Source organism: Crinia signifera, chromosome 8, assembly GCF_055691185.1.
Source record: "Crinia signifera chromosome 8, ASM5569118v1, whole genome shotgun sequence".
Lineage (NCBI taxonomy): Eukaryota > Metazoa > Chordata > Amphibia > Anura > Myobatrachidae > Crinia > Crinia signifera.
The window spans coordinates 164,164,325-164,183,991 of NC_139224.1; the positions used below are offsets into that span (position 1 = coordinate 164,164,325).

General features: G+C 48.2%; 1 protein-coding gene across 7 annotated transcripts in view; it reads left to right on the forward strand.

Annotated features, from left to right (window-relative positions):
- The window catches only part of FGGY (FGGY carbohydrate kinase domain containing), a 208,090-nt gene that overhangs the window by 90,061 nt on the left and 98,362 nt on the right, over positions 1-19,667 (forward strand). For all 7 annotated transcript variants that reach the window (XM_083157627.1, XM_083157622.1, XM_083157620.1 and 4 more), the window contains one exon: positions 8,109-8,197. In XM_083157627.1, the coding sequence (XP_083013753.1) occupies positions 8,109-8,197 (89 nt within the window). The remainder of the gene's footprint in view (positions 1-8,108; positions 8,198-19,667) is intronic.

Sequence of the window (19,667 nt, forward strand, 5' to 3'; positions counted from 1 at the left end):
TAGCCAGACGTTCATCGTCTGCAAAGCTACTCTGTCAGTCACTTCATTGGTTACCTGTATTCTACCGTATTCAATACAAAATTATTTTACTTACACACAAAGCCATAAACCAAACTACACCAACATACATCTCTTCTCTTATCTCAAAATATCTTCCAACCCGACCTCTACGCTCCTCCCAAGATCTGCGTCTCTCATCCACACTCATTTGCCGCTCACATTCCCGACTGCAGGACTTTCTTCGTGCTGCACCCACTCTGTGGAATGCCCTCCCAAGCACAAGAAGACTCTCCTCCAGTCTCCAAACCTATAAGCGTTCCCTGAAAACTCATCTCTTCAGACAAGCTTATCAAATTCCAGAACCAGTCACAGAACCTTGTGTTCTGGTGGAATCGATGCAATAAAGAATACAGTATCTATCCTTATGTATCAATGTCTATTTCCCTATAGAGTGTAAGCTTGCGAGCAGGGCCCTCCTACATTTTGACTGTCTGTACATACCCTGTTTGTTGTATCACTGTCTGCTATTGTAAAGCGCAATGGAATATGCTGCGCTATATAAGAAGCTGTTCATAAATCTGTGATTGACAGCGGTATACACACATAGTTTCTGCCTTAGGACACCCCCCCACCCCGCCCAGCGTTATACACAAACCCGCCCCCCCTAGGGATAGACCAGCGTTATACACATCCCCACCCCCTTGGCAAACACCTCCCCCCGCCCACAGCCAGGGCTGCAGCACCACCCACCATCCACCATTATACACCACAGCAGCCAACAAGTGAGCAGCGGGTCTGCCTGGAAACCCCCCCCCCCCCCCTGCGAGTGGGTCTAACCCGAAACACCCCCCGAAACACACAGCGAGTCTGCCTGCACCCCCCCCCAGGCACCATAAACCCACTGCCGCGTGTGCAGGTCTGCCTGAATACCACCCGCGCGGGCAGCAGATCTGCCCGCACCCACCCCCCGCGAGCAGATCAGCCCGCACCCACCCCGCGAGTGGCTCTGCACACACACACACACCCCGCAAGCAGGTCTGAAAGCCGCCCCCCCCCCCAGCAGACCCCGCACCCAAACCCCCCCCCGCAAGCTGGTCTGCCCCCAACCCCAGCCCCCAGCGGGTCTGCCCGCACCACCACCCCAAGCGGGTCTGCCCGCTGGTCTGCCTCCTACCCCCTCCCCCACCCCCCCGGCAGGTCTGCCCGCACCACCACCCCGCCACCCCAACCCCTCAGGCCTGCCCACAACCCCCAAAGCGGGTCTGCCCACACCCCCACCTCCGCGTGTGCAGGTCCGCCTGCACACCGCCCCTCAAGCAGCGAATCTGCGCGCATACCACCACCTCCCCCCATCAGCGGGTCTGCACAACCCCCATCAGCGGGTCTGCCTGCAACCCCCCCCCCCCAAACGGATCTGCCCGCAAACCCCCCCCCCCCCCAAGCGGGTCTGCCAGCCCCCCCAAACCCTACTCCCGCCTGTGCAGGTCTGCCTGCACACCACCCACGCGAGCAGCAAGTCTGCGTGCCCCCCCCCCCTGGATCAGCGGGTCTGCCCGCAACCCCCCCTCAAGCGGGTCTGCCCGGCCCGCCCCACCCCCGCGTGTGCAGGTCTGTCTGCACCCCCCGTGAGCAGTGAGTCTGCCCGCAAACCCCCCCCATCCCCCACGAGCAGCGGGTCTGTGCGTATACCAACCCCCCCTGGATCAGCGGGTCTGCCCGCAAACCCCCCCCCCCCCATCAGCGGGTCTGCATGCCCCCTGCAGCGGGTCTAAGCATTCCCCCCCACCACCCCCCCGTTCTGCCCTGCCTGCACTGCCCCCCCCCCCCCCCCGCCTCAATGGGGGTGTGGGGTGTGGGCAGACCCGCTGCTCCGGGGGGTGGGGGTACGGCCAGACCCAATGCTCCGGGGGGGGGGGGGGGTGTAGCCCCTTACGACGGTGTGAAGAGTGCCCGGAGGGTGCAATGAATCACCTAGTATATAATAGTACCTCCCAAAAGGGTAAATTAGTCAGTCGCTTCTGGAAAGGGGTGTGGCCTCAGGAAAAGGGGTGTGGTTTAGTGGTAATGCCGCTAATGTGGGCATTTTGCCATCACTGTGGGGGCATTCCCAGCGCATCATGAGCTGCTGGCTTGCCTCCAGCCCATCGGCCTCCCGTGCATAGGCACTGTGCTAAGCAGAGTGAGAGGGGGGCAGCTCCTGCCTGTCAGTGTAGAAGCAACCTGGGCCAAGCTACCCTCGCAGACCCCTTCAGAGCTGGCTACACCAAGCTGCCACGGGGTCTGCCCATTGTTCCGCCACTGCGCCCAATTACTTCTACCTCAGTGTCAGGGGCATGCTTTCATATAGGCAAAAAAGCACATCCCTGTCACAGAGGCTCTTCTATATGTGCTGCTTATAGACCTTTTTAAAATGGCCTTTTACAGCCTTCTGCTTGGCCCCGCCACTGTTTCTGGTACTTTAATATGGACAGCGGGAGGCACTGCTCTTGGTGCCTCCAAAACCGATTTAAAACAAAAAAATTGGGTAAAATCATTAATGACAGGCGAGGCACTGCCTCCCCTGACTGCACGGGGCTGGGCTGTTTACGAAGCGGATTGCTGTTGCGTTGTCTGTTATTAGCAAAGAACAAAACTTTTTTTTAGGTTTCTTTTTGTCTTTTTCCACTAACTTTTTTTTTCCGGGGATTTTGACTTATGGGTTTTACTTTTGATCTCAAGAAACATCATCTAAATGAAGGTCATATGGCACATAAGTAGCTCTTGGCTTGAAGAGAAGAGTCTCTATAAACACAGTGAAATGCGTTGCAGTCAGGTGCAGACAGGGTAAGGTCACCAGTAATAACAACACCAAGACACGCTTGACAGTTTCATGTTAATGGCGTATAATTAACATTGGTTTAGGAGTGTACGTTTTTGTTGAAAGGTGGATATCATTTTTTTAAGCCCATTTGCTCTCTCCATTACTTAGCCGGAATAAATCAGCTTCTTGCAGCTTTCCGGCTGAATGTTGGAGATTTATTGCACACAATGCGGAGAGTAAAGGATCCATATATTATACACTCCCAGCTTATTGCTCTGTACGTCTAGCAGCCATGAATATCACCCTTCGGTTTTCATTTGCTTTGTCTAATCATTACTTAGTACAAATGTCATTCTAAGAATAGGACACGCGGTAATTATAATGAGGACAAAGGTTGTGGAATAGTTGATAAATGAGTGATTTAATACACTTAATAATTGCGTCTTACAAAACTGACAATGGGATATAAATCTAGAGAACGAGTCAAAACATTGAAAGACTTAATGACAACTAGGTTTGATTTCTACCCCTGCGAGGCAAACTGCCAGGGCCGGAGCTGGTATGGGAGTCACATTACCAGCCATGCCGGGAGGTCGGGCTTAGATCTCGGAACCGGATCAAAATCTTGTTTTAGGAACATAATACTGTCACGCTCAAACAGAGGCGTCTTCTAGCAATATGTATGTGTGTGTGTGTGTGTGTATATATATATATATCACACACGAGGGTGGATCAATAAGTACCTGTGTTTGAAGACAGGTGGCGTTGCTGACAGAGGCGTAGCTACCGTAAGGCAGCCACCGCGGCTGCTTGGGGGAGCAAGCGCCAGCGGGGCGCCCCCGGTGCCCGAGCACTCTGGTCAGACCCCCCCTTACCCCTCCGCATGCCGCCGCCACCGCATTCAGTCCGCCACCGCAGATAGCCTCCGAGCTCTGTCTCCTGCAGGAATGAAAAATGACACGATAAAATGGCTGCCCCCTAATAGCAGACAGTTTTTAAGGATGCTAGAGGAGGCCGCCGCCTCCTCTAACATCCCTAAAAAGACTGTCTGCTGTACGGGGGCAGCCATTTTGTCGTGTCATTTTTCATTACTGCAGGAGACGGAGCCTGGAGGCTATCTGCGGTGCCGGACTGAATGCGGTGGCGGCGGCGGCATGCGGAGGGGTAAGGTAATTTTTTGGCGGGGAGGCGCCACAATATTAGTTACGCCTCTGGTTGCTGAGAAGAGTTGCACCAGCTCCCTCATCCATGAATTATTGTGGCCAAATTGCATGAATTTTTTCCTCGCGAGTCACGTTTTCAGGTTAGGGAACAGAAATATTTTGCAGGGAGCCAAGGCGAGTACGGTGGATGTGGCGCAATTCATGCAATTTGGCCCCAACAATTGAGGGAGCTGGGGCATACTTGCCTACTTTTGAAAACTAGTTTCAGGGAGATTATAGTTGGTAGTAGAATTTTGCACAGCGCCCCATTGAGGGGGCATGTCATGCTCCACCCAAAGGGCGTGTCTAGTTCCATATATGGAGAGATTGTGATAAGAGATTGTGAACGTGGCACCTAGAAGCGTGGGGTGTGTACTGCTACATCTGAGAGGAATCTTCTAAAATTACTTATTTCCAAATGTAGATGATCCCCAAAGCAGTTAGTAAGAGATACTATACTTGGTAAAGTGCTGGGAAATGGTGCCGATGATTCAATGTAACTGTATCTGTCGCTCATTCTTTTTTTCCCCAAAAATGTAACAGTGTAATGTGGGCTAGGTGACATGAGGGAGATTGCTAGACTAATGAGGGAGAGAGGGAGATTGGTGCTATTTCAGGGAGTCTCCTGCAGAATGCAGGAGGGGAGGTAACTATGATGTAACAGTGTAATGTGGACTAGGTGACATGAGGGAGATTGCTAGACTAATGAGGGAGAGAGGGAGATTGCTGCTATGTCGGGGAGTCTCCTGCAGAATGCAGGAGGGGAGGTAACTATGATGTAACAGTGTAATGTGGGCTAGGTGACATGAGGGAGATTGCTAGACTAATGAGGGAGAGAGGGAGATTGGTGCTATTTCAGGGAGTCTCCTGCAGAATGCAGGAGGGGAGGTAACTATGATGTAACAGTGTAATGTGGGCTAGGTGACATGAGGGAGATTGCTAGACTAATGAGGGAGAGAGGGAGATTGCTGCTATGTCGGGGAGTCTCCTGCAGAATGCAGGAGGGGAGGTAACTATGATGTAACAGTGTAATGTAGGCTAGGTGACATGAGGGAGATTGCTAGACTAATGAGGGAGAGAGGGAGATTGCTGCTATGTCGGGGAGTCTCCTGCAGAATGCAGGAGGGGAGGTAACTATGATGTAACAGTGTAATGTGGACTAGGTGACATGAGGGAGATTGCTAGACTAATGAGGGAGAGAGGGAGATTGGTGCTATTTCAGGGAGTCTCCTGCAGAATGCAGGAGGGGAGGTAACTATGATGTAACAGTGTAATGTGGGCTAGGTGACATGAGGGAGATTGCTAGACTAATGAGGGAGAGAGGGAGATTGCTGCTATGTCAGGGAGTCTCCTGCAGAATGCCGGAGGGGAGGTAACTATGATGTAACAGTGTAATGTGGGCTAGGTGACATGAGGGAGATTGCTAGACTAATGAGGGAAGGAGGGAGATTGCTGCTATGTCAGGGGAGGGTAGGCAGCTATGGTCCTATGCATTACTAATAGCATATGTTAGTGCATATGCGATTATTAAGATTGCGGTAGCGGGCGATGTCAGGCTGCGGATGTTAGTGCACCCCCCCCCCCAATATTTTTTCAGACACTATAAATAAGCATCTCCAGAGTTTTCTGCAATGACAAAGGAAATATGCTTTTTAATTTTACGATAATATGATGGATGTTCCTTGCGGGAGTAATGTGATACGCTTGTGGAAAAATAAAATCTGTTTTTATGTGAAAGAGCTGAACTTGCGCCTCGTCTGTCCTGTTCCAGCTGGAGTCTCCCCCGTAGCTGATAGCTTTGTCTGGCACAGGAACAGAGAATCCTCAGTGTTTACAGTAACGCAGCAGACTGAGGGATTCCTAAATATTTTAGGCGTGTCCAATTTATCTTTAGAACTCGGCAAAGTCCATTCTCAACTCTTATAATGTGTGGAGAAGCCTCCTCTATACAGGGGTATTCCAGTTACACAGAGCAGAAGGGCCACATTCAGCGCATGTGGACGAATACAGAGAGATTTATGCACCCAACACCCGTTCCATCATCCTAATATATATATATATATATATATATATATATATATATATATATATATATATGGTGCCGAGTTCCCCTCTGCTGAATGCTTTTTGAAAATTGATGATGATACGGAACAGATAAATATGTATGCCCTCACCAAATGTAATCACCAGTTCCTTGTTTCCTCCTCCTACCACCCCCACCCCCCCCCCCCCTCCTTTCCCCCTCTCGGCAACCCACTTACCGAGCACAAGTGAGCAGACCAAGAGGAGACTCGAGGATGCTGCATTGCCCCGCCTCCTGCTATATATAGCATGGGCGGTGCCAGAATGACGCTGTGAGCGGCGCTGGCATTTTTAGCGGCTATTTTGAGGATCTCTCACAGCAACTTTGGCACTCAAAGGGGTCGATCCTATTACACTCGAAGGGTGCGGATGCGCCCGGTGTTTGCGAATTGTCACCACACCGGGCGCACTTTACGGCGGGCCGAATTCGCTGAAAAGTTCTCGTACCTCCATAGGGGTGCGAGCGATTTTCAGTTAATTCGGCCCTGCGAAGGGTGCAAGTTAGGGTTAATTCGGGTGCCGTTTCCAGCGTTAAAACTCCACCCGACCGAGAACTCGCACCCTTCGGTGTTAACAGGATCGACCCCAAAGGGTTAATAAAATAGGTTTGCTTGGCAATTTTTACACCTATTTTGACAAATTCCCTCGGCACTCCAAAGGGTTAAGGGTGGTCATCGGCTGTCGATGTTTCATGTACATCGATGGTTTCTGGCCGATGCTGCATACCTTTGCCGCTGATGGAGGGGAACCAGATGGTTTCCCGCCATAGACAGTACATAACCACCGTATGGTTCCTACAAGGAGCTGAACCCAGGGCACAGCTCCGCCCCCCGGGACCTGCAAAGCCCCACCTCCAGGTTCTTATTGGCTCAAGGGCCAGTCAGTGAAAACAACAGGGAATACCATTGGTCGACTGTCGACAGGTCAACATGCGTTCTTCATGGGGTTTTTTTGTCCGGATGGGACATATGCCCCCATGCTGCGCTCCCCTTGCTTCGGGCGCGGTGCCTCGCTGCGCTTGGCACACTTTATTCTCCCACCACGCCGTAGTGGATGGTCGGGTATGAAATACCCGCTGTTGGAACACGTCGGCTCCAAAAAAAAAACACAGTTAAAACCTCATGTCGACCTTTTTAACGGTGGACCTTCCCATTGTTGACCTAATGCTTGTGCCGACCTTCGGATCCTGTCAACCGTAGCCATTTTAACTTATTTCAGACGTAGACCTAAGCCCCGTCCACCTTCAGTGGTCGATGTAATGACCGTATTCCCTCTAAGCCTGGGTACACACAACAATTATCTGGGAGCAAGACCAATGTCGGCCGATCTCAGATGTTTTTAAAGCGGCAATCATCTTCAAGGCACAGTTGGCATAGTTTTGCCTAATAAATGATTGCTGCTTTAACAAAAATGAGTCTGACCCTATTACATACAGTATGCCCCCATATGTCTCCATACAGTACAAAGTCTCCGAGAAGGTGAGACCGTGTGGGCTGCATCTATTATTGATCACAAAAGTGCGCTAAGCGCACGCCGGTATTACACTGGTTCTCAGCAGTTCTTTGTACCATTGTGATTTCACTCGTGCAAACATATAGATGACCGGCAGGCATCTATGGCCGTCAACCATCGATGATTCCTAATCATCGATGGTTTATGGGCGAGGTAGAATAGTTTTGCCATTAATGGGGGAGAACCAGATGAGTATAGCTCCGCCCCTGGCAACCCGTGAAGCTGCGGCCCCAGGATCTAATTGGCCCAAAGGCCAATCAGTCAAAGAAAATGGGTAAAATCATCAATGGTCATCCATTGCATAGTATGCCACCATCGATGACCAGTTGAACTTTGGCCATCGATGGCAACTGCAATGATGGCCATCCCTAATCACAAGTGCAGATAGCAGCGCACTAGCGTCAGAGAACCACAGACAAACACAAAGCTGCAATCTGCTGCAATAATCTCTGCAGTGTGTGTGCTGGTATTTGGATTTGAGTTAATTCGTGTCCTCTTGTCTTCATTTGAAGAACTTGCGTCAGGAATGCTGGGACCGGGCCGGACACTTCTTTGATCTGCCAGATTTCTTAACCTGGAAAGCGACCGGTGCGCTAACGAGGTACATTGTTACTCATTGTAGTGTTTATAATGTATGTCAAATTCATTGTGTACTCATAATAAAAATCAGCTTGTTTTTATACAGTATTATTGTGTACTAGTCGGGTGTGGTACAGCGATTCTGACTGTCAGTGTTCATTCTAGCACCCTCCATCTTTGAAATCCCATGCAGTTCCTGTTCCCTGCCTGGGGTGTCGCTGTCTGCTGTGGTGTTTCTAGCACAGGTCTGGTTTGCATATCAGTGCTGATATACAGACCACACTGCGCTAGAAGCACTGCAGCAGACAGCGACACTCCAGGCAGGGAAGAGGAACTGCATGGGTTTTCAAAGATAGCGGGTGCTAGAATGAACACTAAGTATACCAACATCGTAATCCCAGCTGCTGGTACTCCGACAGGGGGATAAACTCAATGAAGCCCCTTGCGCTCTCGCGACCACTGAAATATTTTGCGCCCACACGCTACCCAGTGAATGCGCAGTGTTGCGGGTACATTCACCGCGCAGCAGGGGGGCAGGCATTCGTAAGTCCAGCAGGCAGCGTTACACGGCGTTACGAGCCAACCAGAATGACCTCCATAATCTCTTCTAAAAACTCTGAGCTAAATCTTAATTTATCATTCTCTTGATTCTCCTGAAACTCTTACCACATGTATCACCAAAAGCTAAGAGATTAGTAGCATGGAAACAGGAGGTGGTGGGGTCTCTCCTTATAACAGATGTGAGGAGGCATTAATAAAACCTCATACCTCTAACGTCTCCATTCAGCCTTTCTTTCCTTCAGCAACCTTAATCAAATTATGGCTATTATGACAACCGTCCCGAATCGAGGACCTGATGAATCTTTTTTTTTTCCTTTCTCAAGGTAGATTTCTACCGAGGAATTTCGGAGTTGATTAATTTTTCACGTGTTCTTGTCATTTCTCCAAGTCGTTGTAGGAGGTTAAACTTGTGAGATTTGATTTATACTCAACAACCTTTAATGTTCTCAGCCAAGAGCAACATTTATTTCACCAAGGGAAAAAGAATCTATAAAACTAGGGCGATGTAAAAAATGTTAAAATTAAAACTAAACAGACACTTTAATAAAAAAAAATAAAAGAAAATAAAGAACTTGCGCGTAAATGAAAGCTTAGTCCCAAACCCGTATTTTATTAAAAGTGCAGCTATCCCCCCGCTTAACCCTTTCGCTTTGTGTTCTCAAAAGAGCCTCTATACAAGAATAATAGACACTGCAATTAGGTACTGTAGGCCCTGCTCATGTATGGGCCCAGCCGCGTTGAGAGGGGGGAGCGGGTACTTTTTGCCTGGGCTCGAGTCTGCTGGAGGAGCCCGGGTCCAGCTCCCCTGTTGCAGTGGGGAGAGAGATGGCAGGATGCCACCGCAGCACAGCCTCTCTCTCCAGCTCAGTACATGCACAGTGCCGCGTGCTGAGTTGGGGAGAGGGACAGCTGCAGCCGCAGCCTGTCCTCTCTCTGTCCCTCTTGTTTATCTTTTTTTCCATTAACGCGTAGCCACACCCCCTACCAGAGGCCCTGCCCTGGCCAAGTGGGCCTTGCCCCCTCCATTTTACCGGGTCCCGGCCGACCTGTCTGCGCCCCTGCATGGGCTAACCCTATCCCCTAGGTGTATGGCAAGTTTCGGTGCGGGTGGAAATATGTACAGTGTATAGGTAGACAGTCAATAGGGCAATATTGGCAAAAGGTCGACATGTAAAATAATTTGTGCCAGGGTCAACATGGAGCCCCAATTAGTGTACCCTTGCGTGTCTCGCTTCAATTTTGCCTTTTTCAGTCAAAGACAACGTGAATTACTATGAAAAAGGTGAAAAAGCCATGTTGACTTTTTTCATATGTCAACTTTTTTTTCATGTCGGAACATTGCTTGTGTTGATCTTTTGACAATGTTGACCTTTTTGGATGTCAATTTCGGGCTTTTGCGTGTCAACATTTTGCTATTGACCTTTGATTGTAGACCTAGCAACTGGATACTGGCAAGTTTGAAGACACATATTAAGATAATCCCTGGTTGCAATTATTACAGAGTAGTCTTCTTTGTTCAAGCAGAAACACAGTGAATGGTTGTGGGATACAATTTACTGGAACTAGTACATGTGAAATCTTATAGCATAAACTAACATAATTAACAAGCAAGAATCTACAAGAGAGTACAACAAAGACTTCTGGACAGGAACATTTTTAAAATGCAGCGCCACCTGCTGTCTCCCCAGCATAATTTGTTCAAGTAATCCTGAGCCTGGAGCTGTTGCTGTACTCTAGCAGCAACTAATACAATCAGCTTTGAAGTAACATTCACCGAGTGCAATGTATACATTTATGTGTATCAGCTGATTGGTTTCCATGGGCAACCTCTCCACTCACTTCACTCTTTGTAGGCTAAACTGAGGCAGGGACTAATATGAACAAATATTCTCTGTAAAGCGCTGCGGAAAATGTGTGCAATATATATAAGAAACTGTTAATAAATAAATAACAAAAGGCGAAGCAGGTTTGTTTTATTAATAACAATAGTCTCCACGGCCTAAGTAAAATGTATAGCCCTGTTCCGTGTGTCATTGCTCACTTACTGGCTGATCTTGTGACAGGTTGGATGACAGCTAGGAGCTGATTGGCTGGTTTTTTATCACTCTCCAATTCATGCCTTTTGAAGCTAGATAAATCTGTCCCTAAATGGGAGTAGTCCCCTCCCGCGCCTCGTCACCCTTCTGTCCTGCACTAAGCGGCCTTATGTATCTGTGCATAATACACAAGCAGTGTTACCACAACTTATCAAGGACCTCCGCTCAACATAGGGGCATTATGTTGCAAACCATCATCTGCGCTGGGGTACGCCAATTTTCAGTTTTGTAACCTGCGACAACAGTCTCGGTGCCATTTATAGACCACAACAATATAATATGAAATAGTGTCCCCGAGGCCTGCTCGTCTGTGTACACTGTGTGTGTGTTTGCTGTAGTGCAGCCTCCAGCCAGACAGGGCACGGAGCAGAGGCTGCAGATCTATTACTGGCTGGCGGCCACGAGCACTGCCGCGCGAGCCAAGGATGAAGTCATTTTCAAATCAGAGTCCCACTAAGCCACGGCAATGAGTCTTAATTTGACAAAGCAAAGGCTACTTGATAAACAATTAAACAAGGTTCTGTGGGAAGTGTTTTCAGGACGAGTTTCGATAGCATGTGAAACTGGGTAATCTGAGCAGCCTTCCTGGTCTCAGACACTCCTCCTCCTCCTCCTCCTCCTCCTCCTCCTCCTCACTGCAGCTCACTTGAGGCTGTTCATGTTGGCCTGTAATAGAGATGGAACCTGAGAGCGGCCTGCGGTCTCCCTCTATTTAAGAGAAATGATAACGGGAAATGAGCTTAAATCAAGGTCTCGTTTTTTTACTGTGTTGTGTTGTTCACAGCACTTTATGTTTTCCTCAATGTAGAGCAGGGATGGGGAACCTTCGGCCCTCCAGATGTTGTTAAACTACACATCCCAGAATGCCCTGCAACAGTTTTAGCATGGCCAAATAGCAAAACTCTACCAGGGCATGCTGGGATGTGTAGTTCAACAACAGCTGTAGGGCCGAAGGTTTCCCATCCCTGATGTAGAGGATGCACAAAGAGTGTCTCTGGTCAGAATCCCTGCCCGTCATCATGGGATAGGACATACAGGGGCAGATGTATTAAGCTTGGTGAAGTGATAAAGTTGTTAAAGCAACAGCCAATCAGCTCCCAGCTTTCAAACCCAGCCTGTAACCTGACATTGGCTGATGCGTTATCACACCTTGACAGTGTTGCCCATAGCAACCAATCAGATTCTTGCAATCACTTTATAGAATGTACAAGATCAATGATAGCTTGGATCTTACTGGTTGCTAAGGATGAAACCTAAAGTGCTTGCTTTGCCAAGTTTTGATACACACTTAAAGGTGTGTGTTACCAGTGACAACACGCTGCGGGGTTCCAGTGACGACACACTGCGTCAGCATGATACATACAGTAGCGCCATCTGCACATACTGTACAGCCATGATGCAATGTATCATTGCCTGTCGCATTAAAAATTCACGCCATCGTCCTATTGGGCATGCAGCACGCCCCCAACAGGTCAATTCAGGGAATGACCGTTTATTTACTAAGATAGGGTTCTTTTGCAGATGGGCTGTTGCTATGGGCAACCAAAAAGATACTATCTATTATCTGCTAGAATGTGCTATATATTATAAATACGAAGTAGATTCCGATTGGATGCCCATAACTCCCATCTTGGTAAATAAACACCAATATTGATTCATACTAGTCCCAGGATGTGGAACAGAGTATCAGTTCAGTTGACGCATTTCGCTGTCCCATGCCGCATAAGAGGTATACCGGGTCTACATTCAGCAGTATAGCAATAACAGGAGCTCATCTCACTCATCACGGGACTGGGCTGTCCCAGCGGGAGGATTAACCCTGAAGAAGACACTTTTCGGGGCTCAAATGTGAGTAAATAGACCCCATAATATTTTTTCGGTACTTGTTTCCTAGCACGGCGCCCACTACGGCATTTGCGTAGTGGGCTATTCAGAGTAGTGAAATCGCATCGCATGCCATATTGTATGGCATGTGATGCGATGCGATTTTTGTATGTAATGTATTGACTGCTCTCTATCAGTGAATACATTACAAAGATAGGGTGCGATAAAAAATCGCATCCCATCGCATCGCATGCCATTATTGTATGGCATGCGATGCAATGGGATGCGATTTTTTATCGCACCCTATCTTTTTAATAGTAAAATTGCACATACAATAATGGCATTGAATGTGCTACACCATTAAATGACATATAATGTAATTTATTTTGCCCCCCCCCCCCACACACACACACACACACACTATCCACGTCAGCCTGAAGCGTGGCGAGCGCAGCGAGGGGCGGCGGAACGTGTCCGTCCGACCTTTTCATACCCCCGCTATCCACGTCGGCGTGGAGTTTATTTTATATAGTGCGGTGACCCCGAAGCGTGGGGAGCGCACGCGTAATACATGTAACATAATGTCATGCGATGCGATGCGATTTCACTACGTTTGCGTATGTAGTAAAATCGGGCGCTGTGCTAGGAAACAAGTACCATTTTTTTCTTAAATACCTGCAATAGTACAGTAAATGCCATCCGGTGATTTCAGTTGTCTGCCCCCGGCACCGACGTCACGGCCTGATTACCATGGGAACACCCAGCGTTTACATCGGAACGGCCATGAAACGCTGGGCGTTCTAATGGGCATGACTATCCGCCGCCGCCCCACGCCCCCCCCCCCCCCCCCCCCCGGCCGCAGCCTTCGCTGTGTGCACCCAGCAAACAGTCTCTTTGCCGTATCCACACGCACCCAGCATATGCATAAGCGCAAAAATGTGGCTGCATGCGCCAAACATTGGTCCCCGTGCAAACGGAACAGAATTAGGTCCATAATCCTCTCTGAGAACAATGACAGAAAGTACTGTCGGAAATCCACAAGTCCGCACAACTGGCCTCACTTCTCATTTATAAAAAAAAAAAAAAATGAAAAGACATAAAATATAATTCTCAGTATTTCACAATATGGTACGAAGTGATTTTTTACAGCGCTTCATAGTCCCGTAACTAAATTTCACACTATTTTTTTATTGAGTTGCAAACAGTATGTACTATTGTCTTTCTTCCAAACAGAATATTCCTGAATATGTTGTACAGGGTTTATTTTGCCAGTAACATAACAGGAGAGTTTGCAGAACTTTCTAACACTTCATCAGGATCTCAAACTAAAATCTGCTTCATCTGAGGACTGTTCACCTTGCAGCCAGGATGGAAGACTGAAATCAGCAGGAAACAAATAACCTTTTACAGTACAGTACAGTCTGTTTCCTTCTGTGCTAGAGTAAGACACAAAGGGGGTATATAGAGAGCGCAAATGTCCGATGTGTGGCGCAAATTCAGTTTCGGCCATGTCGTGCACTTATGCCAACCTGCATAGGTTTGTGGAGGAAGGGGTAACACCAACCTGCCGGCCAGTGGCGGATTCAGGGGGGGGGCACCCGGGCACGTGCCCCCCCTGTCATTTATTTTGTAGCTGAGGACCAGGGCTTTCCAACGAGCCCAGCCCCGTGTCTCTAGCCCCCCGGGAACCGGAGATATCGCCTGGCAAACCTGTAACGTTTTTTCCCCATAGGATAATATGGGACCCGTCAATTCCGACCCCCACCCGGTTCCGACGGCTGCCAGTTCCCGCCCTGGCATCACAGAAGCTTGTGGTTGATTTTATTCAATTCCAAATCGCTGGGCCTTCAATATGATATCAGGATGGTCCAAATCGGTCAATCGGTTCCAGAGATATTGCGTGTAAACTGATTTTTTTATTTTTGAAATGTAATTTCATAGCTGTTCATGTTCTTTGAGGGCAGATTACTCTGGAACCAAACGTTCCAGTTTCACTGGACCAAAATCATTCAAAGCCCGATTAAAAGTTCTTCAATTTAATACTTGTCTCATGTAAATGGGTCAGTTGGTTCCGAAGATATAGCCGGTTAAATGAGATAACTGGTTAAAGGGGGGAGGGGTGGTTTTCTCTCCCCCTCACACCAGAAAATGCAGGGACTAGGCTGGTGTAAAAGGGGCCAACCTGGGAATGCATTTTCTGGTGTGAAAGGGGTATTATTTCAAATAGCCGGGACCTGCAGTACTCTGAATACAGCCAGGCTCTGCCACTGTCAGTGGCTATCACTTCTGCCTGGCGGCGGCTGTTCCCCATTTACCACGAGCATGTATTCCCCCTTGGCAATGAGCATGTAATCCCACATGGCAACAAGCATGGAACCTCTGGCAATGAGCATGTAGAGAAGCAGCACTTATGTAGCATAATTTTTAATAGGCATTATGGTGTTTGGCATAACACATAATGGACATAATGGCGTGTAATTTAACGTGTAATGGACATTATGGTGTAAATGTTTAATGCGAGCCTTTGGTGGACAATGTCCCTGTTTATGAAGTGTATTGTGAATTTTGGCTTAATCTGTGTGGCATTATGTGAATTCTGGCTCAATCCATGTGGCATTATGTGAATTTTTTCTCAATCCGTGTGGCATTATGTGAATTTTGGCTCAATCCATGTGGCATTATGTGAATTTTGGTTCAATCCATGTGGCATTATGTGAATTTTTTCACAATCCGTGTGGCATTATGTGAATTTTGGCTCAATCCATGTGGCATTATGTGAATTTTGGCTCAATCCATGTGGCATTATGTGAATTTTGGCTCAATCCTTATGGCATTTTATGCATTTGGCTCAATCCGTGTGGCATTATGTGAATTTTGACACAATCCATTTGGCATTATGTGAATTTTGGCTCAATCCGTGTGTGTTATTATGTAAATTTTGGCTCAATCCATGTGGCATTATGTGAATTTTGACACAATCCATGTGGCATTATTTGAATTTTGGCTCAATCCATGTGGCATTATGTCAATTTTGGCTCATTCCATTTGGCATCATGTGTAAGGGGCAAGTATAATAGGGTCTAGTATTTTGTTGCATAATGTGTAGAAGTTGTATATGGTGTTGACACGCCCCCTGTTGAGTGGCCACACACCCTTTTCCGGAGCGCGCCTTTGGAGTGCGCACAACTACATCCTTCACTTTTGTCGCCATGGTGGGCCTGCGTACTTTAAATGCCAGGGCCTATTTTTAATTCCATTCCCACCCTCTCCTGCCGCTCTCTTAGCATGTACACTGGCACCACTAACACCGCCCCTCCCCCACCCAAACACTTTTTTATCACGGTGCCCCCCCTGTCATTTTATCCTGGATCCGCCCCTGCTGCCGGCTGTTCTGCAGTGATAGGAGCCAGCTGCTGCAGTGTGAGACCACACCCTTTCAGTTATGCCACGCACCCTCTCAGATGGCCACGCCTCCGGCTCTGCTGTTAAAGCCTACCTCTGGATTTATAATATGGATAGTAATTGGGTCACGTAGCTAGAATTGGTTTGGTACAGAGATTAGTTGGATTGAATTTATAGCAGAACTGAGACGTCACATTGGCTCTGTGTACAACATGGAGTAATAAGGAACATCTGACATACATTGGCACAGTTCATTACTGTAAAAGTGGACTTTTTTCACAAAATGGGATTAAAGTAAAGTAAACAACCAGCAAATAGCGGGGAAATGGTTAATTAATATGTAATCCAGATCAGTACGACTCATTTAAGGAACTGGGAAGGCTCTCTGCCTGAGTTGGCCACACCCTCTCCTAGTATTAAGGCCCGGCAGGGCTGTCAGCATCCCTGTATTCAGCCAATCAGAAACCATCCTTTCATATTTTGACCCACGGTCATGCACGTGCACCTTTCTTGTGGTCAGCATGGGGCTCATTCTTAGAAAGCCCCATACACTAGAGCAGAGGTCTCCAACCTTTTTTGGGGCATGAGCTACTCGAGGAAATATAAACCGCCTGAAGCGCTATTTAAAAAAAAAAATCTGTCTAATAAAAAAAAATGTCCTTTACACATTATGCCACACACTGTAATGCCCCTGATACATTATTGCACACACACCGCAATGCCACACACTGCAATGTCCAATATGCTGCATACATACAGTACCTCCCAAACCCTGCATGACCTACTATCGTGGTACTCCTGTGAGGCCACATCCCCCATCCCCCATTTTATAAGCTATGGGGGCATAGCCAGCGCTCTGAGAGCTGCGGGCCATGCCCCCAGCCTGTCTGAATAGACACTGTGCGCATGTGCACTCCGTCTATTTACCGCTGCTCCACCGCAAGACACTGCCGGACCCTGGTGGGATGCAGGATAGCGCCCAAAAGACAGGACTCGCCTGTGAAAATCAGGACAGTTGGGAGGTATTGCACACACTGTCCCATAAGGCTTTTCATTCATTTTAAATTGTTGCCGGGGTTAATGCTTGTCGCCAGTGGTTAACGATCTTTGCCTGCCTTCCTGCCGGCTCACTGCCGCCTTCCCTCACTGGTCAACATCGTTAACGATGAGCTCTCCCACATATTGTGAAGGACCTCCTCCCTCGTTCGAACATGTACAGAGGAGGGAGGAAATTGTTAACGAGGGCCGTGCTGCAGCATAGTTCCCACTCCCCCTTCGCTCCCTCCCTGCCCATCAGCAATTGAGTCTCCGCTGCCACCGCCGGGTCTCCACCGCCACTGATATCGGTGTTGGTGGGGATTGGGTAGTGTGTATGGGGCTTTTCTGTACGCTTACTCCCTCGCCATATCTTGCCCCACTTACAGCAAGGAGTTTCAAGCACAATATGCACCTCAGTTTGCATGGGGGTAGAAGGGCGAGAATATTTAGTGAGCAGACACGGAGCAGAAAAACAAAATGACAAGTAACTGAAAGTGAATCTTCAGTGCTTTGTATTATCCACTATTGCTGACTTAATAATAACCACCACAAGACTTATGCTCAAAGTAAAATCAGTGAGATACAAGAACTTCTCCCCAAGTCCATAGGAACATTGTGAATGGGGAGAGCCCCTTACTGACCCCGGCCCCAGGCAACTGCCTACATAGCCCGCCACTGCCCGGAGGCTGTTCGAATGTACAGATCTTGCACAGTATCTTCTGTTCTAACAAGTTCCTGACACTTATACAAATGTATATGTGAGTTTTGGAAGCACAGAAGCTGCTGTGATATAGGGAAACTTGTAGGATTTATTCGTCTCTCACGCCATAATGGGGAGAGATATTTATCAACTCATTAAGGACACTGTAAATATCCCAGCTCAAACTTCAAAGGCGATTCTTCCTACTCTCAACACAGTAATATCATTTTGCCACCCCCTGACCTTTCCACCAGCAAGATCTGTCGGTGCAGCTTGTCAGGTGCTTGTAACAAAGATCACAAATCAAGGGGTGAGATACTTTACACAGCACATCAGAGGCGCCCTGGTAATTCTCACAGCCGCTGTCTGTCACAGGTCACCTGATACCTGGCGTATGTAAATACGGACACCTGAGGAAGGCTGATCAGCAATCCTGTCCAGAATCTATTCTCACTCACTGTAACACAAGTTTAAAAGTACGATATCTTCTTCTAGAATATCCATTTATTCTGCTTTATTCTGTGTTTTCTGTCAATAATTCCAACGCAGCGCAACGTCCGAACAAAGTCATTCCAATCTCACAAGTTTGTACTGAGCCTTATAGAATGATAAAGTGGAAAGTCCTAAACAGCGAGCTCCTAACGGTCATTTTTCAAACCCAGCCTGTAACATGGTGGTTGGCTGGTACTTTGGGGTTTATTCAGACCTGAGTGCTAGGCTGCAAATTTGCATTCTGGGTGATAATCGACGTGCGCATGGGCGGGGCCATCCTGCGTCCTTTTTTAATCGCTGCCCATACAAAAGTTCATTGTTAGGCAGTGAGCATTTGTGGGTTTTAACCGGCCATTTTTTGGGAGTGGCAGGGGAAATGTAGGCGTGGCCAGGTGTTGGGAGGGAAGTCATGTGACATCAGCTCCGCCCCCGATCAGCCTGATTCTATCACAGCCGCTGAGTAAGTCCTGGGCTACACACACTGCACACACTGGGGAATCATTACATGGTGAGCGGCTGTTATCTGGGAGTGTCAGGGAATACGCAGGCGTGGCCAGATGTGTGAGGGGAAGTCATGTGATGTCAGCTCCGCCCCCGATCAGCCTGATTCTATCACAGCCGCTGAGTTAGTCCTGGGCTACGCACAGACTGCGCACACTGGGGAATCAGTACATGGTGAGCGGCTGTTATCTGGGAGTGTCAGGTAATACGCAGGCATGGCCAGGTGTGTGAGGGGAAGTCATGTGATGTCAGCTCCGCCCCCGATCAGCCTGACTCTATCACAGCCGCTGAGTAAGTCCTGGGCTACACACAGACTGCACACACTGGGGAATCATTACATGGTGAGTGGCTGTTATCTGGGAGTGTCAGGTAATACGCAGGCGTGGCCAGATGTGTGAGGGGAAGTCATGTGACGTCAGCTCCGCCCCCGATCAGCCTGATTCTATCACAGCCGCTGAGTAGGTCCTGGGTTACGTACAGACTGCACACACTGGGGAATCATTCGACGATGTGTAGGTCAACAGTCTAGAGATCAGCCTCAAAAGGTCGACATGGAAAAAGTTGACATATGAACCATGAGTCGTGGACCACAAATAGTGTACCCCCTTCCCTTACATGCTTCGGGATGTCTACGTGTATGGTAAAATGATTTTTTTTTTTATGAAAAAAATTGTGGGAAACTGACGCCAAACTTTCCATGCGTCTACCATTGCCATATTCACTTATTGCCTGTGTTGGCCTTTTGAACATGTTGACCATATGTATTTTAACCATGTAGTGTCAACCTATTGACTGTTGACCTAAACGTGTTCTGTGGGGTACGGGTCACAGGGCCCACAGCATTCGTTTTTCATATGTTTTGTTGTTTATGTCAACTT